Here is a 27,073-nt window from a genome sequence, read left to right on the forward strand (position 1 = left end):
TTTTTACTCTTTTTGGAGTTAATTTAACTCTGAAAGTGGAGTAAAAATTTTAGGTACAGGATAACTCCTTTTTTGGGGTTATTTTAACTCCTCAATATCTGGGATCACTTTTACTCCTGAAAAAGAGTTCTTTAAACTCCTTTTTGGAGTTAAAGTAACTCAAAGAAAAATAACTCCACTGTAAGGAGTTAAATTAGCCCCACTAGAGGAGTTATTTTAACTCCCTGAAAATTACAGTGTTGAGGTGGGACACTATTATGGTGGACATGACGTCATGTAAATTAAAAGGCTCTGCTGAAGTACTGCGTTTGTAGAGGAATGAAGCAAGTAACTGTGTCTGTGGGTTTTTCTGAACTATGTGGATGCATGAGGGTCGTTTGTAGATACTGCAAAATTAGCCCTGCTATTGTTTATTCTCAATGTAATAAGTCTGCTTATTCTCATATATTTTACTTTAAGGTAGATTTTAATTAATCCTTGAACTTCAGAATCCTCTCTCTATAACGTTTTTTAAAATCATCTTTTTTATGTTCCGAAATGGCAATGTAAGTCACTCTATATCGCCGAACATATAGTCATCTCTGTCGATGAAACTTGACTAGAATGAATAGGGTGCTTTTTTGGTCTAAAAAAATCGTACAAAGATTTCACGACACAAAAGTTCAAATACTACATCTATTTTAAAATCACACAAAAATTGCAATTAAATAGACTAAATAAGGGTTTTTAAAAAACAGTACCATTAATTCATTGATCCAGTGACCGTTTAAAAACCGTAAAAACGCTGAAGTATCTAATTTTATTTGCAATATAGACGTACATCTCACGTGACAAAACTCATTCGAGCCGTCAAGGAAAAGAAGTTTGACGGGCAACTTAATTAAAGGATTCCTAAACGTTACTAATTACTTTATCTGATGTATTGTCTGGGCGAAACAATGGAATAAAGATGGAACAGATAATTAACTCTTGAGTAGAAATTTAAGTACTACAAATAACCCATAAACTAAGCGTTAATCAGAATCCAAAAGTCTCTGAAAAATCTTTTTACCAAACGAAGAGGGGAAAAAGGGCTGAAGCGCTTGCGTGGGATATTCGCTCGAGCCTCCCAGTTCCGCTAACTCCGGAGCAATTGCCGTGTTTTGCATTCTAATGCGTACATATCCCTAAGCTCGACATCCGCCCTTCTGCCAGACCTCCCCTGTTAGGGGGGAGGAGAGTGGGCTCAATTCCAGAAGAGCGGCTTGAATTCGAGCCTAACACATACTTAATAACCAAACTGCTATTTATAATTTATAACCATGTATTATGTTCTCTAACATTTCCTAGCCTCTTTTCATACAGGCGCAAAGAGTTATACTGAGAAGCTTTTTGGGACAATCGATTTAAGGGATTATATAATTATTTAGTTAGTCACATAATGCAAGACAACAAAACAGAAAAAAACAAACATAAAAGCCGAATGTGGTTTTTTATATTATTTAGGTTGTTTCGTAAAAAGTTTCTACTTCGTCTGGTGTGAAGCTGTACGATCCTGCCAGGAATGATTGGGCGAAGGTGCTGCCGTAGCTGTATCCGCTCGGTGGGCTGTAAGTGTAGCCAAGGTTGCTGTTAGAATTTCTGTTGGATGACGCGTAGTTGGAAATGTAAATGTCAAATCCTCCTCCGAATGTTGGCCCATATGATCGTTTATCGAATATAGAATAACGCCTGTTAGAGCTATCTTTCCCCGTCTGAGGCAGTTTAACAGGTACCCATCCTGGCTTGTTTACAAGTGAGAATAAAAAGGCGTTTGAGTCGTACCAGTACCGAGAGCCAGAATCTACGAGAAAGTATGGATGGAATAGAAGCGTCATTAGGGACATTGTTCCGATACTTACTTGCGAAAGGCACTCAGTTGTCAGGTGCAGTGACCCCTGTACACAAGATAAAGGTTCGTGAACATTTCGTACCCTCCTCCTCTTGTATGCAGTTCCAGATACATCAAAACAAAATCGAAACAAAAGATGTGCGCTAGAGCATTCGACTAGTGCCTAGAATGACGTGGGTTCAATTCCCACCTGGAAATGAGATTTTTTGAGTTCTTTCCTCCACATATATCATCCCATTCAGTGGTTAAAACAAATCAAAACAGTAAATAGGTAACAAATGTAATGAATAACATTTCCATCTAATGTGGAGTCTATAGTAACTGAAGATAATAATCGATGCATTATATAAAAGTTTTACACAATTCATTACAGTGAAGACCGGATACCTTGGTTGTATAAGGCCATTAGTAATTTGTTGTGATACTCTATTTGTCTCTTTTAAATTTTGTTTTATTTAGGTTTATTTATTTCTTATTACAGTCGAAGCTCTCGTATGCGACCACCTCGGAATTTTCACTTTTAAAGAGGTCGTCACTAGAGCTGGTCGCTTTTAATTACGAGACCTTCAAAAACTCATTAACAACTCGTAAAGGGAAAACAAAAGAAGTTTATGTTTGTAATCAGTGTCTTTATATCTAATATAGACACGGCTTAACTTAACGTCTAACTGGTGGTCGCCAAGGAAATGACCTTCAACTTTTACCAATACAATAATACTGCTGTGTATCAACGAACCATTAGCGCAATGTGCAGTTTCATTAAAGTGTTGATATACTGTATATGAATAAGTCTCTTAGTGGTCGCTTACGATAGCTTAAAAATAAAGGAGAAGTCCAGTCGGGTAATCCTAAAAATGGTCGCGTGGTCGCCTAGGGGAGCGGTCGCTTACATGAGAGCTTTTCATTACAAAGTTTAAGTAACAGTTCAAACGGGGTTTCACAAAGGTGGTCGTAAACAGCTCTCGTAACCAGAGCCAGTCGCTTTTGAGAGGGGTCGCAAGGAGAGCTTCGACTGTATATCTACCTGGATTTATGAAAACCAGGTTAGCAAACATTTTGTTATTTCCCTCAACTTCCCCTGTCTTAGCTTGTTTACTTTTTTGTTTGCTTATGTCGGTTTTTTTGTTGTTTTGTGCTTAGGAATTTGTGTAGAAGTCCCTACCGCCCTCTTGGTTATTTTTCCGTCCGTTGTTCGTTTAAAACAGTATCCGTATAACTATTAAGCGGGTTAATTTTAGGGAATATATGTAAGCCTTCCGTCAGGACAAAAGAAACTGTCTGTTATATACTGGTGTCCTTATTAAGTATTCAACTGTGCACGACAGGAGTACCTTCTCTTCCGGAAATGATGTACAAAAAGGGTAATTAAGGGGTTGAACCTTGGGGTGGAAACTGCCCGTCTAAAATATGTTGAGTGCACCCCTCCCCCGGAACCAGGAATGACGGACAAGGTTAACTGAAGAGGGTGCAATTTTGGCTTCAGTGCATATATCAATCAATCCTAGTAACGGCACAGGGGGTACCAAATCTTGTCTCTTTACAATGCTCACTTACCCCATGATAGACTGGTGTATCCACCAAAAATATACCTCCCCACCCTTACTATTGTTACAGTCGGGCCCTTGCCGTCACATCGGGAGTGAAATGTACTTGCACCCCAGCCGTCCACAGATGCGCGCCAACAGCGCTTCCACAGAGAATTGACGCTTTTTGTCACAGGTTTAAGCCAGTTGCTTAACGAGGTCAAGTGGTTTCTATTGTTTCTCAAAATCACGGAGTTTTCCAAACCTAAGGAAAAACATAAGACCATTTTTCATTATATGAGGTACAAAGTATTTGAAATTTCACAGAAACTAAATTTATTTTCACTGAGCTATTAGCAAAGAGATAGGATAACCATACTGAAAAACGTAAAATTAACGTTAACTTGATTCGTTTTGCTAAGAAGAAATTAAAAGCGTCACGTTTTAGACTGATCAAAACTCCAGTAATGACGCATAATGCAAATTGTGGTAAGCCCAACGTACACAATGACAATAGCTTTCATTCTAATCTTTTAGACCTGTTGTACTTTTTCGGACCGTGACAAGCAACGGACGATGTAGAACACGAATGGTTGAGGCTCGTAAGCGTGATTATCTTTCTAGTTCCCGTTTTATTTAAGCTGAATAGCGAAAGCAAACAGCTGAGGCTATATTCATTCATTATTGCCCTGAGATACTTATCATTTCGCCAACTTTCTTCACTTAAAATATATATTATTCCTCTTTTATACAATATCATGAGGATCATCTCGCCCAGTTACATATACTCTTTCGTCCTGTGATCAAAGAGAGGTGATGTTTAACAGAGCTCGCAAGGATTTATGGATAGGCAAATTGCATTAGAATAGTTGCATTAATATAAAGTCTGTTAGGGTAAGTAGGCAATGGCCGTTTTCCCACAAGAGATGGATAATCCGGCGAGACGAATAATCCGTCTAATATATTTTCCGTCTTAATGTGAATTTGAGACGGATAAAGATTTTAAATTTGCCTAGTCACGGATTCACATTGGACGGATGAACCCAAGAAAACCATTCCTTCAACGTTCTGGCGCGGTCACCAATCCATTACAATTAGGGCTTTAATTCCAGAAGTTGCTCGAGATTTTCCAAAACGTTTCCCGTAATTTCTCAAAAAGTTGCTCAGAAGTTGCTCGAAAAAACAAAAATGTTTTTGGTCTGATGCTAAAATATGCAAATTGTACAACAAAAGTAAGATCTTAAAGCATTTTTGTGCAATTTTAACTTTGTCCTCATGATCAATTATAATACAAAAACGTAATGATCCAACAAAATTGTTGAATGACCTTCTTCACCCAAGACACTCAAGTCAGTCGAGTGTGAATCTTCGTCCACCATTTTTGATTTTCTCTAAAAACCGCTGACCTAGCAGCCCTGCTCCTGGTGTCTTGCGCCTATGATCTGCTCCAGGGGGAGGATTTGGCTCCTTTTTTGCAGGAAGTTCATAATTTGTCTACAAAAACATTGTGAAATATGGAAGAAAGGCCAATTTAAGCACTAAAAGTTGCTCCGATATCTAAGAATTAGAAGATACCGTAAAATTCCGAAAAATAAGCGCCTCCGTGTATAAGCCCCTCCAAATATAAGCCCCCTAAACTCGTAACGCAAACAACCCTGCGTTAAATCGCCCCTCCAAATATAGGCCGCCTCGGGGGTTTTTACTTGGAAATTGCCCTCAAATACAAAGTAAGACAAAGCAAAAACGGTAAATTTACTTCCAACTATAAGGCTAGCCCGATCGATTTTGAAACGCAAATTTCCCTCCGTAGATAAGCCCCTCCGAGTACAAGCCCCTCAAAGAGGGCCTTTGAAAAATATAAGCCCCGGGGCTTATTTTCGGAATTTTACGGTAACTAGGAGAAATTGCTCAGAATGCAAAAGGTTGCCCGAAACGAAAAAAGTTGCTCGAAATACGAGAAGTTGCCAAAAAGTTGCCAAGCAATTTGTGGAAAGCTTTAATTACCATGGTTTCATGTCGAGGAAAAGAAAACTCTAATACACCATTTTTTCTTTCACGCAAATTTTCTAAGACTGGAGCCGAGCCCAAGGCTTGTCTCTTCCATCTCAAACGAGGATAATACTGGAGAAAAAAAAGAAAGTTCCCTCTTACTCCACGTGTTCTTTTTGAACGTTTTTCCTTTTCCTTGTGATTTCTGTTTATTCTGGCGTGTCAGTACTTTCACTTTGGACGCCATGTTTTGTTCCACAAATCCCTCGATTGTACGGACCCTTTCCAGTTCCAGGTTTTTAAGTAAAAAAAAAAACCTCGCCCTCATTTTGTTTTTTTGGAAAGCGGGAACACACTGGAGACGAGTTTGGATGGAAAAAAGGGTTGAGTTCATCTGTCTAGTGTGAATTCGAGACGAATAATTCGTCCTCAAAATTCGTTAAAAAGACGGATAAACAGACGGATAAAATCAGACGAATAATCCGTCTAAATTGAACATCGTTCCGTTTTCACATCTAGACGAATTATCTGTCTAAGATGTATTATTCGTCTTAGACGAATAATCCGTCTTTAGTGTCTAAACGGCATTGCACTTGACGGGAATCTATTGTTGGCACATTCAAGCAAAACACTGTACGTTAGTGAATTTCATAAACACATTAATTCCCAATTCGCCATTGGCACATCTCCAATAATAAACCCCTTAGGCCTCTAACAATCCAGTATATTGCAGCAGGCATTGTTTTCAATATCTCTTACGAGACTGTAATAACCAGGAGAAATTTATAGCAGGGTTTTTGCAAAAGTTTAGAGGCCAAAAAAGATGAATTATTGAGGGATATGCAAATGCCGAATGCCCAATTGCCATTCGCCAATTGCCAAAGCAACTCTCTTTTTTACTTAGGCAAATGTAGATGGTACTTTTGATACAAACCTAAATAAGTGCCCCATTTCCTAAGCAACCTTTTATTGAATGAGGTATATACAGAGTGAGACGGTGCCTTCAATACAAACCTGAACGATACACTTGCACTGCTAAGTTGATTCTTTTCTTCTTTGTTCCCATCACGTTAGTAGCTACGCAGTCATAAAACCCGTTGTCAGCAGGACTCAGGTTGTTAATGGTAAGTGTTCCTTGGTCGATATTTGTCTTTCCAGCAGGTAAGGGCATTCCTACTCTAGTCCAATTTATCATAGGGCGGGGAAATCCTTCAGCTTGACAACTTACTTGAAACTTAGAACCTTGTACTGGTGTAGCAAGTGAGGGTGGAACTTTTATGAAGATTGGAAGACCTAAAAACAAGAGCTGAAAATTAACCATGATGAACAGTAAAACAGATTAATTAATTGGACTTTAAATTTGTGACATAATTCTTTTCTTTTCCAAGAAACCTGTCAGTCTCCATGTCCTAATCCACATCTAGCTAGAAAACTACTTAGAAACTTTGTTAACGAAACGTTCAACAAGATAACCGAAAAGTACGTATTGGGAGCAAAAGAAACGACTCAAAAAGATATGTGAGAAATATGTAAGAAATGTTTATAATATAACATATTGAAGGTGAAGACTAACCCAAATACCTTGAAGCAAACTCTAAAATCATCATGGCCATGTATTGAGGTAGTTTGCGATAATGCTAATTAACGAAAAAAAAAAAAATAACAAAAAATAAAAAAAATAACAGGAAGGAAAGAATGGTGTTGTTATGCCTTCGCGTACATGGAGAAGGTTGTCATCTGTTATTATCTTAAACATGATTTCTTAAAATTATCTTTATGTTTGCTTGGCTCAGGTTAATCGTTTAACTTCACTGGTGACTAGTGGCTAACAACAAATTAGAAAAATGGATGAATTAAAATGAAGGAAGAGATAAAAGTACATGATTAAACAACAGTGCCATTTATATATTTCAACCTCGTATTCTCGCATTCTCGGAACACAAAGAAACCTAGAAATAGCAAAAGTACAGTACTCCGCTTACCTCGAACAGTCAGGTTACCAGTAGCCTCGGACGATCCAAGAATGTTTCTGGCAACACATGTGTACGGTCCAGCATCGCTGTAATTCATATTTCTAACGATCAACTCTCCTTCTTTAATCAGATACTTTGCACCTGACAGAAGCTTTGTGCCCTTAAATTGCCATTCCACGACCGGGGAAGGGCTTCCTGCAACCGTGCAATAAAATGCTGTATTTCCACCCTCATCTCGTGTCTGCTCTGCTGGCGACAACATCACTTGTGGAGCAGATATCGATTTTCCAGGCTTTCCAGGTGGTCCCGGCATGCCTTTTGGCCCAGGTTCTCCACTGCTTCCCTTTTCTCCTCTCGGTCCTGCAGGACCAGTTATTCCTGTTTTTCCGGATTTTCCAGGAGGTCCCATGGGACCTTGAGGACCTTTCTTTCCCTTTGGTCCCCTCCTGCCACGTGGTCCCCTCGCTCCAGTGGGACCAGGATATCCGGGGGGACCTGCAGGACAGACTTTGTCACTTGACTTACAGTACTTGGTGGGCATAAGTTGTTCAAACTGTTCTGTGATTTCTTTTCTCACTTCATGTATGGTGACACTAGTTGAAGAGTCATTTAGAACATGTCTTCGCCTTCTTAGCCGGATGGTTGCGTATGCCCTTTTTGGTAACGGGCTGGCTGCAGGTAAGTAAAATTAAGAAATTTTTAAATATCCATGCTAATTAATATTTAAAATAAATAAGGGAGAACACAAATGAATGAACGAATAAATGATAAGGTTGGCATTTCTAACACAAAATTAAGCTTTTCAGAGATTGCGTTCAACAACAAGGTTAACACATTGGAACCCGTAACTTTTTAATTTGTCCCCAATCTTCTCCACCCCGAGGTCCAACCCCTTACCCCTTTTATCAATTTGATTCACACAGTGCTGAAAAAATTTTCTTTTCCTTCAAGAAATAAGCTCTTAAAACAAACAGATAAAAGGGAAAAAAATGCTATGCACTATTGCCTTTTGTCACGCCATCCGTGCTCAACCTTAAAAAAGCTCTTATGGAAAACTGTCATGCACGTTCTGGAAGCACACCCTAAATGCTCAGGGAGCTTCCTCTGCCATTCTATATGGTCTACCATATAAGCGATAATGTTTTGTGTTATGAAGCTTTATGGCCGTATCTTGCGAGTCGTTCAGCACTTAAGCCGTAAATTCAACATCTTTACACCTTAAATTTTTTTACTGTTTTAACAGTATAGGTGGCGTAATGAATATCTAAGCAGTATTACAAAAGAGTGAGAGTATTACAAAAGGGTTCATACAGTGTTAGTTGAAGTTAAAATTCAGTTCTGTCATGAAATATCCAAAGATCCCGTATGTAAGCGCAAACTCGTACTATCAAAGCCTATATGCCTAAATCAAAAGAGGATAAACTCAGCTCTATCTGCATCAAAATAACATCTGAATCGATGATTTTACCTGATGTATAACCGATCCTTTCGGATACATGTGTCTGAACCTTCTTATCAAGATCTGTTGCTGCAGCTTCTGTTGGTGAAAGAGATATCCTGTCAGGATTTTCAGTCGCGACACTCTGAACGCAGGGGAAAAGGTTGATGCGAGATTCCAGCCCGATCAACCGTTCATTTGTTGTTTCATTCTTCACCCAGAGACATCCGCAGACAAAAACTAATACAACAGAAAGGAACGATGGTCTAAGCGACGGAACAAAATCAAGGAGCCGACGAGATTCTGAGGAGTTCGAGGATTTCATTTCTGCAGCTTGTCAAAGACGGAGGTAAGTGGGAAACTTGCCAGTAAAACTTGATCCTTAAAAAACATATCATCACGATTGAGGTTAAAACAAGGCTTTATAAGCAGTGTCATAAGGGATGGCACGGACGGTTATAAAAAAAATTACGTTATGGGGGAGGGGGAAGGTGAAGTACGAAAAGGAGTAAATATTCGTGTAAGGGAAACCGCTCTAAATGAAAAAAATTCATGCACGCCAAGTAACGCCAAAAAGTATTCATGCACTAGCCTAAAAAATTCATACAAAGGAAATGCTAACGCGAATTCATGCGAGTTCTCTATAATTATGGTCTGTCCCTAATTGACCTTTTTCCTTTTTGCATTTTCGTGTTCCAGTAAAACGTGCTCAATAGCGGGTGAAAAGCGGAAAAAAATTCAGTATTTATATTTACTGATTGATTTCTGTTTTTTTTTTTTCATGATCCAGAAATAATTTTCATCAAGATGGATGATACGCTTTTTAATTTTGTAGTCTATTTCAGTCTGAATAAGAACTCTGTTAACCACTGGTTTTTCACTCTCTTTACGAAACCAGATTATAACAGAACAGATACGGTGAGGCCCCACGCGCCTGAAAGGATATAGGAGCTTAAGCAACTACGACGCCGACGACGACAACTTTAAAAAACAATAAGTTTAATGATCAAAACAACAGCTCTGACGTGCATCACGCTTTTTAGTACATTTCTTTGACGTCCACTGCACGACTACTACGTGAAACCTCCTAATTTGACGTTTTATGGAGGACGTGGACATACGACGACGAATTTTCCTTCCTCTTTTTGAACTTGAATAAATTCTTAACGAATTCAACTCCACGAAAAGTCTCCTGCATTTGGCATATTGGGAGGGTCCAAATAGACGCGATTAACTTTGAAAGAACGCAAATTCATTTTTTTTAGTGGCGTTTTCACTGCCGTCGTTGTCGTCGTCATCGTTGCTTAAGGTCCATAATAACCTTTCTCAGGCTTCGGCTCAAGCAAAGGGTAGCGAATTCATGAATTCTTATTCACTCCTTCTTTCAACGTTTGGGTAGTTATTTTCAGGTTTAATGCAATTTTAATCTTGCATAGGTACCGTATTTTAAGGACCTCTTTAAGCATATTGGTACACATTCTAAAACTTTAGTAGAGGGTAATAACGTAAACCCTTAAAGCTCTCCTGTAAAACGAGAGAGAGAAGGAGAAGTTAGTTAATTGCAGTCTAAAATTAGCCCGCAGCAACGATAAGTTTTCAAGTAATTAGGATTCCAAAATACAGAAGAAAAACAAACGCTTGAATTAGAATATGGACCCTTTATAATAATTTATGGTTATTTGTTCTGAAATTATTACTACCTTTTTATCCAAGCTTTGGCGAGGAAGTCTGTGCAGCCACGGACATCTACATTTTTTCAATGAAAATAGAACTTTGTTAAAATACAATCCGTGATATAATTTGTGGACATAAGTTGCTACTAGTTGTCCTAGAGAAAAAGAAAAAACTAATGATTGAAAAAAGTTTTCTTGCATGCCCAGTAAGATAATTACTTAATATTAAAAATAGCCGCTTCGCTTTTAGTAAATATATTATTATTGACCTATTTACGTAAAACGTAAAAAAATGTTTCGACCTAAATGTGCAAATTCTTCTCGATAGAGCAGTGATTTTGAGATTATATTCTTTGTTCCTTTAAAGTATCTTAAATATTTTTACTTGATCACCTCCTTTCAATTAAATAAGTAGGCTATCTTTAACTTGTAAATGAAAGTAATTAGAGACTTTGTGTTTTCTTCTTGCTTATTCAGGTGCCTCGGTTTATTACTTGGTTGATAATGAGTGTTAACTCCTCAGTGATTATGAAAGGTGCACAGCTGTGTCAGTATACACGATTCCAGCCAAGAGCCTGAAAACGTGAGAATTTAGGATAATTGCCCTAGAAACCTGTTTCCCTCGCTTCAAGGTCCTTAACTTTATATTATATTATATATTAACCCTTCAGTTCCTTTTATTTTATTTTGCACTGTGTATTGTGTTGGACGTGGGTGCATTGCAGTTGTTGGTCGCTCAATATTGGTGCTTTTTCTAACTATTTAACTATTAACCAATTTTATTTGTTTTTATGCCTACAACACTCTTATTTACACACACCCTCCCTCCCCAACTTACCCACTATTTTAGTGGAGACTTGGGAACCCTTTCATTAGGGATTCCATACCACACCTGTAATGCCACAAAGGTTGCTAGAGAAACTACTGTTTTTTTGTTTTGTTTTTTTTTTCTCAAAGATTTAGGATAATCTAGGAAGAGGCGCCAGCCTTTTATCGGATTTTCACCTCAAAAATGTTTTTTTTTTCTCTAACCATAAAGAAGAAAAAAGAAAACTAAAACTAAAACTAAAACCAATAAATAAACAACAATACAATAAAAAAACAAACAAAAGAAAACAAACAAACAAAAAACACACACACAGACATCAGGTAACAGACTATTCGCCGATCTTATATTTGTAATGATCGCGACCAGTCGTCATCTTGTGACGAGTGCTTTGTTTCTTCGATCACCAACGCAAAAAAATCACATACTAGATGTTTCGCAATCGGTCTTCGTTTTCGTATGGTCGGTGGAAAGTTGCCATTAGCTTGTACCCTTTATTTAAAACTCAGGCCAGAATTTAATAGCTTTCATTACTGCGCTCGAAGAGACAAATAGCAGTTGCCTAAAATCACTCTTTATTTCTGATGTAGAAGGATGGAGTGCTTTCAGTTTGTGCTTGTCATATCACATTAAAATACATCAAACTTGCTTCAAGTTTTCGATTTGAAGCTCAAAAGTACTGCCATATATGGGCTATATAGGTGTGCCGCTATGAAGGGTATGGTTTTCAAGCAGTATACCCTGGGATAGGGTATATAAATCGGAGAGTTTGGGTCTAGAAGAGGGTATCCATTTTCCAGGAAACTGATCAATCGATTGAAGATATTAGTCTAGACTAGGGAAACCGGGAATTGCCACTCAAAAATATATAAAAAAAATCAAATCGGTTTTGTTTTGGCTGGACTGTGCTAATAACCGCAGTAGTTTCTGGACGAAAATCAGCTACTCTAGGATGGATTTGGGGAATTTAATGTAGTATAGGGTAGCAAAATTCAGCTGAACTAGCTCTGGTATAGGCAAAGTGGGGGGAGGCTAAAGGTCCAAGGTCCCAGCGGCACATGCCCACCCCAAAATTCCTTAATTCCACCCCCCCCGGCCCCTCTCTTGCGAGATACGAGGACTAAAGGGTGAATGATAGGCTATTCTTTTTAGAGATACTCCATTCTGAGGTCAATTTTTTAACCTGTCAAGTCAGTGTCATATAAACCAACGTTTCCTGAGAAGTGCACTTTCACCCGACCAACAATTTTGTCCAATTAAAAACCACGCTATAAAATTGGCGTGTGGAAATCAGTGGCAATAGCGCTGACGCGCTGATGTAGGTAGGCTTCTTTTGACCGCTGTGGCTATATGGCTGGTAACCGGTCAAGGTGCTGAAAACACCAAGTGACCGGCAGTCCTATATTCTCAGTGAATTTCACAAAATCGAAAAATTCCAGCTAATCTAAACTACCATATCATGTCGATTAAGAAAGGTCAAGCGATCCTGAAATGCTTTATAGATCTCAAGTCTAGCGTTTTGTTTACGCTGGGCTCAGGAGACGAAACCTTTGTGACACTCAGACTTTTTTCAGCTCGACTGCCGGTCAAGGTTTTCAAAAAAATAAATGACCGGCAGTCCTAAGTGTCTAAAAAAAAAGTACTGTTTCTGTGCATAGTTAGTAGAGGACACTATTTGGGAAAACCGGCAAACTTCAAAGGACTGGGCTTTTGTTTCCCGTTAGAGGTTGAGACAACACGTATCGTGACAACACAGCCGTCCTTAAGATGAGTGGAGTGCACTTCGGTCTTAAAAAAATTACAAGACACAAAAGTTCAAATACTACATCCATGTTAGGATCGCACAATTAAATAGACAAAATAATGGTTTTAGTCAGATTGCCATTAATTCATTGATTTAGTCACCGTTCTTATCATTTTATTTGCGATGTTTGAAGTACATCTCACGTGATAAAAACTCATTCGAGCACATCAAGTGAAACACTATTGACGTGTGATTTAATTAAAGAATTCCTGAACTTAAAATTTCTTGAGCTGATGTAAAGTCCAATTCTTATTGGCTGGAGGAAACGATGGGATAAAGATGAAATAGATAATTAACTTTTGAGTAGAAATTTATTAAGTACCACAAAAAACCCCATAAACTAAGCGTTAATCCAAAGAAGTCTCTGAAAAATCTTTTAATCAATCGAAGTGGAGAAAAAGGGCTACATAGCTGATTAAGCAGAAGCGCTTGGGTGAGGTTATCGCTCAAGCCTCACACTCCCGTTAAGCGAGTGGTCATTCAGAACTTTCCTTTGAACGGCCTCGCGTGTTCCTGACCTACGCAATAATTAATGGAGTTGTTTCACAGTCTAATGCATACTAAGAGCCATAATGGCTCTTGTGCATAGATATTGCCAAAGCTCGATTTCCACCCCTCTCCTGATCCTCCCCTGCTCGGGGGAAAGAGCGCGGGCTCATTTCCCAAACAGCGGCTTGTATTCGAGCCTAACACATAACAAACAACCGAAAAGTTCCATATAATGTAACCATGTATTATGTACTGTAACATTTCGTAGCCTCCTTTTTTCATACAGCTGCTAAGAGACTGGGATAAGAGACTGGGACAATCAACTTTAGAGATTGTTTAGTTATTTTTAGTTCTCATAAATGCAAAAGAAAAGAACAAGCTCATTACTTAAACATAAAAACCGGTTGTAGCTCATTATAATTATTTAAGTTGTTTCGTAAATCGTTTCTTCTTCGTCTGGTGTGAAGCTGTATGTTCCTGCCAGGAATGTTTTGGTGAGGGTGTTGCCGTAGCTGTATCCGCTCGGTGAGCTGTAAGTATGGCCAAGGTCGCTGTATGAATTGCGATTGGATGACGCGTAGTTTGATATGTAGATGTCACTTCCTCCTCCGAATGTAGGCCCATGTGATGCATGGTTTATCGTATATGGAAGCTCTTCTTCTGGAGCTATATTCCCCTGCCTGAGGCAGCTTGACGGGTGCCCATCCTGGCTTGTTTACAAGTGAGAATAAAAAGGCGTTTGAGTCGTACCGATACCCAGAGCCAGAACCTACAAGAAAATAGAGATGGAATAAAAGTGCCACTTGAGATATTTTTTTCTGATACAGAAGGTAAATTAGAGCGCCTGCGACGCAGGCAAAATGAACACAAGACAGATAAAAAAAAATTCATGAAGTGTGTCGAGAGTTTAATTTCTATCTGGAACTCAGGCATTTTTTTAGTTCTTCTCTCAACATATATCCGTACATTAGCAATGTAAATAAACAAAAAATACGCGTTCGGCCAATTTGAAATACACGGGCGATTACCCCTGAATTGAAATCCAGTCATGATCAATCATATTACCCTGCTTACATCTATACCCTCGACAAGAATAACTCCAAACACATCCAATTAAAACGAAAAAATGTAAATCACTGGGTCGCCTAGTAATATACAATTAGTGGAAAAAATTTTACAGATACTAAGTGCTTTATAAATTATTGATAAAATAACCATGACAATGTGTATATTTTGTGTTTATCACGCAGTGTTTCATTTTATTGCTTACAATAAAACCTCCCACGAGCAACCAATTTTTGAACGGGAGGTTAACAATCGGGGTCCTGAAACCTAAGAGACTGTGCGCTCACGGGAGCAAAGGTTTCCATCTATGGGAGCTGCCTAAAAGAAAAAATTCGCAATTACAAAGCAATAGATTCGAGCAAAAAAATATTTGAAAAATAATAAATAAAACGTGTAGTAATTAGATATTTCCTTTTGTAACTTGTATAGAGCAAATCTGTTAAAAGATCATGATCTGTTGTTGCACTCAACCGTGGTCAAAGTTGCAACAATTTCCGTATTCTAAAATATTGCAGAAACCAAACATCACGTTTACAGGAAAGGTAAGAGGTTGACCACGTGACCATTGGCTTTATTTATTAGGAGCTTGCTTAGTGCTGTAGATTCGTTCACCTTTAAGCGTCTACTTGTACAATAAGCTCAGCTCAAATATCAAAGCCGGTGTCACGAATTATATTAATTAGGTTGTTTCGTAAAAGGTTTCAACTTCGTCTGGTGTGAATTTGTAAGTTCCTGCCACGAATGATTGGGCGAAGGTGCTGCCGTAGCTGTACCCGCTCGGTGGGCTGTAAGTATGGCCAAGGTTGCTGTAAGAATTGCTATCAGATGACGCGTAGTTGTTGACGTTAATGTCATGTCCTCCTCCGAATGTAGGTCCATAGGATGAGTAAAAGAATATGGATTTTTTTCTAGAACTATATTGCCCTGACTGAGACAATTTGACAGGCGCCCATCCTGGCTTGTTTACCAGCGAAAATAAGAAGGCTTTTGAGTCGTATTGATACTGGCCAGAACCAGAAACTAAAAGACATGAAACAAAAGTTTTCTAAGATAAGTTAGCGACATTGTCCTCGTGCCTGTCATAATGATGACGATAATGATGATGATTATTATTATTAATTGAAGACAAAAAATACCTTATTCTCATAAAACCAATTCAATCGAGTGTTTTTTCTTAGCCGAAATTTGCAAATTTCACCAAAAACTTGCGATGAAGTACGTTAGTCGCTACTTTTGTAATATGGGAATTGAAGGATGGAAGATAGCAGGGTGGCAAGAAAGTATAAGCCTGGAATTTGCGCACGTTTTGAGAAGCTAGAAATGCATCACTTGCCATCTGCAGAACCAGAACTCTAGAAAAGGGGTGGGGGGTGGCGTTCATTCACACCATGTGAGTGTAGGACGGGCCGTCCTCGACCCTTGAGGAACGAGGGGGTATGGGCCCGCATCTAGAGCTATTAACCTAGAACCTTTGTACACCACTGCTTAACCATGTATGAAAGGTAGAGTCACATGATTCCATATTGCTAAGTACCAAGCTACACTTTTAGCTGAACATATTAATGCCAATTACGCCAAAGGTACAAAATGCCACCGCCATGGCTTACAATGCTCACTTACCCCATGAAATACTAGTGTATCCTCCAAAAATATATCTCCCGACCCTTATTATTGTCACAGTCGGGCCCTTGCTGTCACATCGGGAGTGAAATGTACTTGCAGCCCAGCCGTCCTCGGATGCACGCCAACAGCGCTTCCAGAGAGAATTCACGCGTTTTGTCACAGGTGCTAGCCAGTTTCTTAACGAGGTCAAGTGATTTCTGTTGTTTCCCACAATGACTGAGCTTTCAAAACCTAAGTATTAAAAGTCAACGTCCATAAAATGACAATTGAAAACAATTATTTTATGGACAGGTGAAAAGTTTTTAGAATGTTATTTAGAAAAAGAGAAAAAGAAAATGTTATTGAGAAAAGGAGTAACATTGCAAGTGACTAAAGATATCATGTATGCATGCATGTACGTGATTTGCACGCTATTAAGGAAGTTCAAGCATTTAAGATCATTGAAACTCTAGTAAACACGCATAATTGTCTTAATTTGCAATTTTCTGTAAGCGCAACATACACTCGCAATGATAGTAGCTCTCGTCTGACTTTAGCAGTGATTAGATGGTTTTTGAATGCCTGAAAAATAAACAAACAAACAAAGAAACAAAAAAAACAAAAATTGAAATAAAGCGGTCTTCGAATGGATCACCCTGCGATATATTTCAGTGTAGCCGTACAGTTCTCGCAGTGGCAAAGTTAGACTTTCGAAAAATCTTCTTTCATAATGTTTTAACACTCTTATTTAACCAAGATCGCAAGCTGGATATCAAAGTTTAAAAATTTCACATGAACTGGTTTATTGTCATTTGCAGGGCTGAATTACGAAAACGAGTAACGTTGTAAGTAACTAATTAAAGAAATAGTGCCGATTCATGTATTTGATTTGCTAATAATAAATTTTAAACATTAAACTCCAGTTAAGACACAAGTCTTTAAATGCAAATTTATGTCAGCATGCACATCATACACAATGAGTATATAGCTCTCATTGCTTTTTTTTTTTGTGATATTAAATGTTTAAAAAAAGCCAGTCATGGGTGGGATTCGAACTGATCACCATGCGATACAGCGGTATAGTTCTTACGTATCTAGGCTTTCGAAAAAGTGTCCATCGTCCTTTGATGAGTAAAGAATAAGATGATGATGGCGGTGATCGTGATGATGATGATGATGATAAACTTTAATTATTTATACATGGTTAAAATATTCGTATATAATAATAGAAAATGAATAAATTCTATAAACTGTTTTACATAATTGCTGTGTGGGAGCATGATCAGCAAACCGAGAGTGAATTTTCCCTCAAAGTCATCTGATCTAGAGAATTTGCTCTGCGTACGTACATCCTCGGGAAGATTGTGCCATAAGTAAGCACCACGGTAACACAAGCCACCTCAGACCGCTTTACAGTAATAAAAGCGTGGTTCAATAAGACCTTTGCATATCATAACTTCAGTGTGCATAGAAACAAATGGCTCGACTTGCTTAAGCGCACCAATGTTTGAAGAGGCTTTTTTTGAAATGTCATGTTGGTGGGCCTTCCAAGAGAGATTATCGTCCGTAAGTCCAATAGATTTGCTATGAGTTGTTTGGTTTTACTTGGACGCCATCTTCATGTAGTCATTCAAAGATTGTAGATTGTAGTTTCTGCCCCGAGCTAATAATCATGGACTCTGTTTTGGCGACATTGAGACTTAATTTGTTAGCTTTTAGCCAGAGATCATTATGTTTCATTTAAGCATTGATCTGTAATTCGAGATCAGGTATGCTGGGAGCAGAAAAGGTAACGTTAGTGTCGTCCGCGTACATTCAAGGAGAACCATTATTCAAACAGTTTGGAAGATCATTATGTAGATCAAAAAGAGAAGGGGGCCTTTTGTTGACTCTTAAGGTACAGTTCAGAGGACTCTAACTAGATAGACAGTTACCTATAATACATCTTTGCAATGCATCTTAGATGTGTAACAAAGGTCGCAATGGTTTATGGATTAGACGACTGGCATTAAACTGAATGTATAATCTATTCATACCTTGTTCAATCAAGGGGACTGCTTTGGGCATTGGGCAATTACGCTCTCGGGAACCTATACTATTATTTGGCGGTCACTTAAGCAAGTCATTGCACTGAGTTTCTGTAGTAACATGAAGTACTAACTGACCGCTGACCAGCGGTAGAGGGTCATTCGAGAGAGCTGTATGAATCTATGGTATTAAAGTATGTTGTGTTGATGCTGTCGTCTCTGTACCTCTTCGGACCCAACATGGTGTCAGAAGCGTGACCTTCCTACTAGCCTACAGTTGCGGAGATCAAACCAATCGGAGAAACGGATCAAATACTGAGACGAATTGACCGGTCAAACTTCACGCGGATCCTACGCACGTGGTTCAAAACAAGATGGCGGAAAGCATGCCATTCGCCAAACCACCGGAACCGCTGGAAATTTCGATGGGAAATCCTGCTCACCCGTGGGGAAAATGGAAACAAAAATTCGAAATTTACCTCAAGGCAATTGGAGCTTCAAAGAAACCCGATGAAATGAAAGTGGGGCTGCTATTAAACCACATCGGCGAGCCGTGTTTGGAAATTTACTCGAATTTCACCTACCTACCTGAGCGTGACGACCCCGCGGGAGGAGAAGAGAAACTTCCAGCCGAAGACTCCGACAACTACGCGACCGTTGTGGCAAAGTTTGATGAATACTTTCAAAAACGGGACCCTCAACTCATGCTGCGAGAGAAATTTTGGCTTCACCTTAAACGAGAGCCCACACAGACCTTTGATTCGTGGGTGGTGACTGTCAAGGAAAGAGCCGCCGAGTGCAAGTTCCCAGCCGATTTCTATGAGCAAGCAGTTAGAGACAAACTTACCTTTTCCTGCAAGGAAGACAATTACAAGCTAAAACTCTATGACGAGGGAGCAGCTCTTTCACTCGAAAAGGCAGTGAAAATCCTGTCTTTGAAGGAAGCAACAAAACGTGAGTTACACGAATCAAAAACCGCAGAGATTGAGAGCGTCACACCGCGAGGGAACAGGCAAGACCCTCATGCTGGTCAAGATACAGAGCAAAGGAACCAGCGAGACTTCAAGAGGAAGCCCTTCCAAACAAGTGGCCGGAACTGTGGGTATTGCAACCGCCGACACCCCCCTGGCAAGAAGAACTGCCCAGCGGCAGATACACGATGCAGCAAGTGCAACAAAATGGGACATTTCCCTATCATATGCAAGAGTGTACCTCCAAGGACGGTCAACGAAGTTCTTGAAACCGAGGATAACTTTAGCCTCACATTTGTGGGAGGGGTTTATACACCCACTAGTCCAAACACCTCCAAGGCCGAACCAGCAATAAACTCTCAAACCAGTAGGTCCGACCCTGGATGGCATGTCAACCTCAAGATTCAAGACCAAGAGACGCTGGCATGGTGCATCGACACAGGAGCACAAGTGTCTGTGATGCCTGAGCACATCTACAAGTCTTCATATGGAACACTTTCAAAATCTGACAGAGAACTTGTCGGAGCAGGGGATGTTCCTTTAAAGACCCTTGGATGTGCAGTCATGAACCTCCAACAAGACGAAACAGTCATTAAAGAACGAGTGTACGTAGTCAGTGGGGCATCCAAGTTGCTTCTGGGGATACCCGCCATCCGAAGTCTTGGTCTTATCCATGAAATCCCTGGGACATACAGTGTTAAAGCTGTCCATCAAATGCCTGATAGCCATCCACTCCAATCAGGGACCAAGGAGGACATTGTCAAGCAGTACCCATCACTTTTTCAAGGCCTTGGCAAATTGGAGGGTGAGCATACAATTCAATTGAAGGAAGGGGCCACACCCTTTTGTTTGACCACTCCCAGGCGAGTACCACTGCCACTAATGAAGCAAGTGCAAGAGGAGATCAAGCGTATGGAACAACTGGACGTTATTGAACCAGTGGATGAGCCGACAGAATGGTGTTCACCGATTGTGGTAGTGCCAAAGGCCGATGGCAGGGTGCGGATATGTGTTGATCTTACCAGGCTTAACCAAGCGGTCCGCCGAGAAGTCTATCAAATGCCAACAGTTGAAGAGACCCTGGGAAGCCTAACAGAAGGCTCAGTATTCTCCAAACTTGATGCCAACTCAGGGTTTCATCAGATAGTCCTAAACCCAGAAAGTGCCAAGCTAACTACCTTTATCACGCCCTTCGGCCGTTACCTGTTCAAGCGTCTTCCCTTCGGCATATCCTCAGCCCCAGAACATTTCCAAAAGAGGATGGACAAAGAACTCTCTGGAATAGAAGGGGTCAAGTGCCGCATGGATGATATTCTAATCATCGGGAAAGACCAAGCGGAACATGACAAACGACTTAAGCAAGTCCTTGACAGGCTAGTCGAGAGGAAACTAACACTCAACCTTGAGAAGTGTTTATTTTCTCAATCCAGGTTGCAATACTTGGGCCAAATCATTGACAGTGATGGAATCAGGAAAGACCCCTCCAAGATCAAAGCCATCACCGACATGGCAGAACCCCAGAACATTGCAGACCTGAGACGTTTCCTGGGTTTGGTCAACCACCTTATGAAGTTCTGCCCAAATCTGGCTGAGACGACGAAACCCTTAAGAGACTTGCTCAAGAAGGAGAACGCGTGGGTGTGGGGCACAGCCCAACAAGAAGCCTTCCGACAGCTGAAAGTAGACATGGCATCCGACCAAGTTCTTGCACTGTACGATCCAGAGAAGGAGACCGTGGTCTCATCTGATGCCAGCAGTTTTGGACTTGGTGCGGTCCTCGTGCAGAAGCAGCCGTCCGGTGAAATGAGGCCAGTGGCTTATGCTAGCAGATCAATGACCGAGACAGAGCGTCGTTATGCCCAGATCGAAAAAGAGGCCTTGGCTATCACATGGGCACTTGAACACTGGGCTGAATTCTTGATCGGAATGAGATTTAAAGTGGAAACCGATCACAAGCCATTGATTCCATTGTTTTCCACAAAGCTGATTGACGAGCTACCAGTACGCATACAACGCTTCAGGATGAGACTCATGAGATTTGACTTTGCCATCGCACATGTTCCTGGTAAACTCTTGTACACAGCTGATTCATTGTCTCGATCCCCCCAGGAGGGTAAAGCCCAGGAGCCTAAGTCATGGGACGACCTACATGACGAAGTCGAGTGCTATGTGAATGCTGTATTGGTAACCCTACCTGCCTCCGACCAGCGGTTAGATGAGATACGTTCTGAGTTGAAGAGTGATGACACACTTAAAACTGTGATGCAGTATGTGCAGAATGGATGGCCTGAAGAGAAACGAAGAGTCCACGGGCCAATAGCTAAATACTGGAGTGAACGTGGCAACATCTCCCTCCACGACGGCCTGCTCCTGAGAGGACGACGAATCATTATTCCTCCGAGGCTGCGGGCAGATGTATTAAGGCGTCTTCATGATGGTCATCAAGGAATTACCAAAACACGTGCAAATGCGGCCTCCTCAGTGTGGTGGCCTGGAATCTCCCAAGACATCACAAGAGTCGTGCAGAACTGCGCCATGTGCGAGAAATATCGCAGAGAACGCATTGAGCCAATGAAAGGTACTGAGTTTCCAGAACGACCGTGGAGCAGAGTTGGCGTAGACTTCTTTCAGCACAAGGATAAACATTACCTCCTAGCCGTAGATTACTTTTCAAGAGATGTAGAGATAAGTCAAGTGTCCAAGAATGTAAACTCTGCCCAGACTATCCTGCAACTTAAGAAGATCTTCAGTCGACATGGGATTCCAGACATCTTATTTAGCGACAATGGCCCCCAGTTTGATTCACACGAGTTCACTAACTTTTCCACAGACTGGCAGTTTCAACACATAACATCGTCTCCAAGATACCCCCAGTCCAACGGTGAAGTGGAAAGGGCGGTCCAAACTATGAAGGCGGTCTTGAATAAGAGTAATGACGAATACTTGGCTCTCCTGAATTACAGAGATACTCCATTGCACCACGGTTACTCTCCAGCACAATTGAGCATGGGTCGGAAACTTCGTACAAGAGTCCCCTGTCACCCGGAGGAGCTAAAGCCAGAGACCCCAGACCGTGATCACATCAGAAGGAAAGAGAAGGAGTACCGAGCTAAGATGAAATTCGATTATGACCATAGACACAAAGTAGTAGAGGGAAAGGAACTGTCACCCGGTGACCGCATTTGGATCCCCGATTTAAAAGAGGAAGGAACAGTGATTAAGCCACACGAGAGTCCAAGATCTGTAATCATACAGACCCAAAACGGACAAGTGAGAAGAAACCGCCGGATGACAAGAAGAGTTCTGGTGGGAAGTTCTCCGGTCCCACCCCAGAATGAAGACTATGAGAATCATGAGCCGATACCAACAAGAGAGAGGAACCCAGACGTATCCTCAGCTCCTGGAGCCAGCCAAGAAGATTATGTAGAACTACCTGTCCCTGGGGACCAACCAGCAGTGGACAAGCCCTTGCAGCCTGAACCGATGCTGACACGCCTTAGACCTAGAGGAGCTCTAAGAAGACCGGACAGACTTATCGAACAATGCTAAGATTAGTTTCACTTTAGGACACTGGAGAACTGCGTTGTCCTTATTGACATTTAGTTAACTTAAAAAAAAAAAGGAAGATGTAGTAACATGAAGTACTAACTGACCGCTGACCGGCGGTAGAGGGTCATTCGAGAGAGCTGTATGAATCTATGGTATTAAAGTATGTTGTGTTGATGCTGTCGTCTCTGTACCTCTTCGGACCCAACAGTTTCGTATGCCCAAATGCTCAGGGCCAATTGCGCCAATGACCAACTCTCAAAGCAACCTTTGACTGAATTAGATATATGCGGTGCCGGCAATACAAACCTATTAAGCGACGCCCTTGCACTGCCACGTTGATTCTTGTCTTCTTTGTTCCCATAATATTAGTAGCCACGCATTCATAAAAACCGCTGTCATCAGGACTCAAGTTGTTAATGGTAAATGTGCCTTGGTTTATACTTGTCCTTCCAGCATGTAAAGGCATTGCTGCTCTAGTCCAGTTTATTTCGGGGCGAGGATATCCTTCAGCTTGACAAGTTACTTGAAACGTAGAACCTTGTACTGGTGTGGCAATTGAGGGTGGAACTCTTGTGAAGATTGGAAGACCTGATATAGAGCCGAAAAAAAAAAAACAGGATGCACAATAAATTAAAGAGCTTATACTTCTTTCTTTTCTGGGAACCCTTTCAAGCTCCATGTCCTTAAATCCACATTTCGGTGAAAGTGTTACTGATAAACTTTGTTATAAGCAACGTTTAACTACATAGCCGAAAAGGGAGCAAAAGAAAGGTATTAATTCAAAAAGATAGGTGAGGTCTGTACCAGTTGTGTAGGATATTGAAGGTCAAGACTAATTAAAGCAAACACCTTGAAACAAACTCAGAATTCATCATGTAGGAAGGTCATGCATTGAGGTAGTTTAATTAACGATCAAGAAAAAGACAAATTTGAATGAAGAAATGGAACAGTGATGGAAGGATCGTGTTGTGTGCCTTCGCGTACAGCTGTACATGGTGAAGATATCTTAAAATATTTTTACGTTTGCATAGCTCAGGTTAAACGTTGAACTTCAAACGTGACTAGTGGCTACAAAATAAGAAAAATGGATGAATTGAAATGAAGGAGGAGATAAAAGTACACGATTAAACAACAGAGCACAAACAGACCTACATAATCAAGCAGCCAGATAAAACAAAAGTACAGTGTTCCGCTTACCTCTAACAGTCAAGTTACTAATGGCCTCGGACGATCCAAGAATGTTCCTGGCTGCACATGTGTACGGTCCAGCATCGCTGTAATTCAATTTTCTTACGATCAACTCTTCTTCTTTAATCAAATACTTTGCACCTGACAGAAGCTTTCTGCCCTTAAATTGCCATTCCACGACTGGGGAAGGACTTCCTGCGACCGTGCAATAAAATGCCGTGTCTCCTCCCTCATCACGTGTCTGCTCTACTGGCGACAACATCACTTGTGGGGCAGATATCGATTTTCCAGGCTTTCCAGGTGGTCCCGAAACACCTTTTGGCCCAGGATCTCCTCTATCTCCCTTTTCTCCTCTCGGTCCTGCAGGACCAGTTATTCCTGTTTTTCCGGATTTTCCAGGAGGTCCAATGGGACCTTGAGGACCTTTCTTTCCTTTTGGTCCCCTCCTACCACGTGGTCCCCTCGCTCCAATGGGACCAGGATATCCGGGGGGACCTGCAGGACATACCTTCTCACTTGACTTACAGTACTTGGTAGGCATAAGTTGTTCAAACTGTTTTGTGATTTCTTTTCGCACGTCATTTATGGTGACACTAGTTGAAGAGTCATTTAAAAGACGTCTTCGTCTTCTTAGCCGGATGGTTGCTGATGCCTTTTTTGGCAACGGGCTGGCTGCAGTTAAGCAAAATTAAGAAATTTTATAAATATCCATACTAATTCAGTAATATCTAAAATGAATAAGGGAGAAAACAAATGAACGATAAGGTTGACATTTCTACCACAAAATTAAGCTTTTCAGAGATTGCGTTCCACAAAAAGGTTATTAACACATTTGGAACCAACTTTTTAATTTGTCCCCAATCTTCTTCCCTTTCTGCTTCCAAGGGAAAGCCAAGCTCATTCTTGATAAAAGCACACATTTCAAACCCCCGGGGAGGGGGGTGCTCAACAAATGTTTATACGGGGAGGCTCCACCTCGAGGTTCAACCCCTATACCTCTTTTTGCCTTGAAAAAGGTACCCCTTTTGTATACTACCTTCCATTGACAAATGGCACGCCTTTCACGAACCTTGTTTAGAACTTTGCATATCTTTTAACTGCTGTAAATGCACTGTCTTTTAAATAGGAATCAATCAGAAAAATAGAACGTTTTTCGACTTTATAAAGCCAAAAATTCATCTGTTAGCCCCTTTGGGCCCTTTCACAGACCAAATGACAGATTTCCCTACACTTTTATATACTTCCACAAATGAAATCCCTACCCTTTCATATTCCTTAAGCCTGAAAAAGATACTCCTTTTGGGGAAACGAAGCCGCTCCGTATAGGACATCCTAGGGAGTACCCACCCCCCCGCCCCCGGGGTTCAAACCAACTGAGACCGTTCAATAAACGCACATTTCATCTTGCCACCCTATCGGCTATCCCTAAGACTCCTTAACCGAACTCCTCTAAAGCCGTTTAAGAAAGAAAATTCTCAAATTTTACGCTACCGTAACAACTTTATTCACATAGAGCTAAAAGATTTTCTTTTCCTTGAAGAAATAAGCTCTACAACAAACAGATAAACGCAGAAACAAAATGCTGTGCACTTATTGCCAAGTTTGTAACGCCATCCGCGCTCAACCTTAAACGACTTAAACAAGCTCAGTTGCGGAAAACTGTTATGCACACTCTGAACGCACACCCTAAATGCTTAGGGAGCTTCCTCTACCATCCTAAATGGTCGAATATATAAGCGATAATTTTTTGTTTAATGAAGCTTTATGGTCGTATCGACCACATATCTTGTACGTGAGCAAGTCGTTCGCCACTTAAGCCATGATTCAAAATCATTTACACCGTAAATTTCTTTACTGTTTTACCAGTATAGGTGGCTAAGTGAATATCTAAGCAGTATTACAAAAGAGTGAGAGTATTTCAAAAGGGTTCATACTGTGTTAGTTGAAGTAATTATACTACAACATGAGAAATTTCTGCAATTTGATTGGCTTAGAGCAGTGGTATTTCAGCTTAATTTGAAATACCTACATATGAAAATTACAAACCTTTTGTGGGTAGTAGTATAAACAAATAATAGCATTATTTGTACATGATATTTGGCATAAATACCACTTGTGATATTTCAAAATTGTCTTAAATTTCACTCGCCTTACGGCTCGTGAAATTTCGTATAACAATTTTGAAATATCACTGGTGGTATTTATGCCAAATATCACTACAAATCATGCTATTACCTATACAAATTCAATTCTGTCATGAAATATCCAAAGATCCCGTACACTCGCACTGTGTGAAAGATTATATTTCTAAATCAAAAGAGGATAAACTCAGTTCTAAACATCTATCTGCATCTAAAAAACATCTGAAATGATGATTTTACCTGGAGTATAACCGATCCTTTCTGAAATATGTGTCTGAACTTTCTTATAAAGATCTCTTGCTGTGCCTTTTGTCGGTAAAAGAGACATCCTGTCAGTATTTTCAGCCGAGACACTCTGAACGCAGGGGAAAAGGTTAACGCGAGATTCCAGCGCGATCAGTCGTTCGTTTGTTGTTTCATTCTTCACCCAGAGACATCCACAGACAAAAACTAATACAACAGAAAGGAACGATGGTCTAAGTGACGGAACAAAATCAAGGAGTCGACGAGATTCTGAGGAGTTCGAGGATTTCATTTCTGCAGCTTGCACGCCAGTCGTCCCATGCATATGAAGACGGAGGTGAGTGGGAAACTTGCCAGTAAAACTTGATCCTTAAAAAATTCGCTTAGAGAAACATGTCATCACGATTGGCGTAACGATAACAAGACTTTATAAGCAGTGTCACAAGGCACGGCACAGACAGTAATAAAAAAAATTAGCTTATGGGGGAGGGGGAAGGTGAAGTACGAAAAGGAGAAAATATTCGTGTAAGGGAAACCGCTCTGAATGAAAAAAATTCATGCACGCCAAGTAACGCCAAAAAATATTCATGCACTAGCCTAAAAAATTCATACAAAGGAAATGCTAACGAAAAAAATTCATGCGAGTTTTCTATAATTATGGTCTGTCGCTAACTGACCTTTTACCTTTTTGCATTTTCGTGT

General features: G+C 40.4%; 2 protein-coding genes across 3 annotated transcripts; both read right to left on the reverse strand.

Moving 5' to 3' along the window:
* Positions 1-396: 396 nt before the first annotated feature.
* On the reverse strand, positions 397-9,124 carry LOC140946762 (uncharacterized). Its single transcript, XM_073395873.1, has 5 exons — positions 8,824-9,124; positions 7,365-8,027; positions 6,397-6,675; positions 3,425-3,658; positions 397-1,822 (listed from the first exon to the last, which is right to left on the reverse strand). The coding sequence occupies exons 1-5, from the start codon at positions 9,116-9,118 to the stop codon at positions 1,482-1,484; spliced, it is 1,812 nt and encodes a 603-aa protein (XP_073251974.1). The 5' UTR covers positions 9,119-9,124; the 3' UTR covers positions 397-1,481.
* Positions 9,125-13,510: 4,386 nt separating this feature from the next.
* LOC140945893 (uncharacterized) lies at positions 13,511-26,728 on the reverse strand. Of its 2 annotated transcripts, none has more exons than XM_073394958.1 (5): positions 26,369-26,728; positions 23,997-24,659; positions 23,106-23,387; positions 16,271-16,504; positions 13,511-14,354 (listed from the first exon to the last, which is right to left on the reverse strand). In XM_073394958.1, exons 1-5 carry the CDS (start codon positions 26,694-26,696, stop codon positions 14,182-14,184), a joined length of 1,680 nt encoding a protein of 559 aa, XP_073251059.1. In that variant the 5' UTR covers positions 26,697-26,728; the 3' UTR covers positions 13,511-14,181. The 2 variants fall into 2 exon arrangements, with proteins under 2 accessions (XP_073251059.1, XP_073251058.1); XM_073394957.1 differs by lacking the exon at positions 13,511-14,354 and adding an exon at positions 15,206-15,670.
* Between the last annotated feature and the right edge of the window lie 345 nt (positions 26,729-27,073).

The sequence above is a fragment of the Porites lutea genome, chromosome 8 (assembly GCF_958299795.1).
Source record: "Porites lutea chromosome 8, jaPorLute2.1, whole genome shotgun sequence".
In the NCBI taxonomy this organism is placed as follows: Eukaryota; Metazoa; Cnidaria; class Anthozoa; order Scleractinia; family Poritidae; genus Porites; species Porites lutea.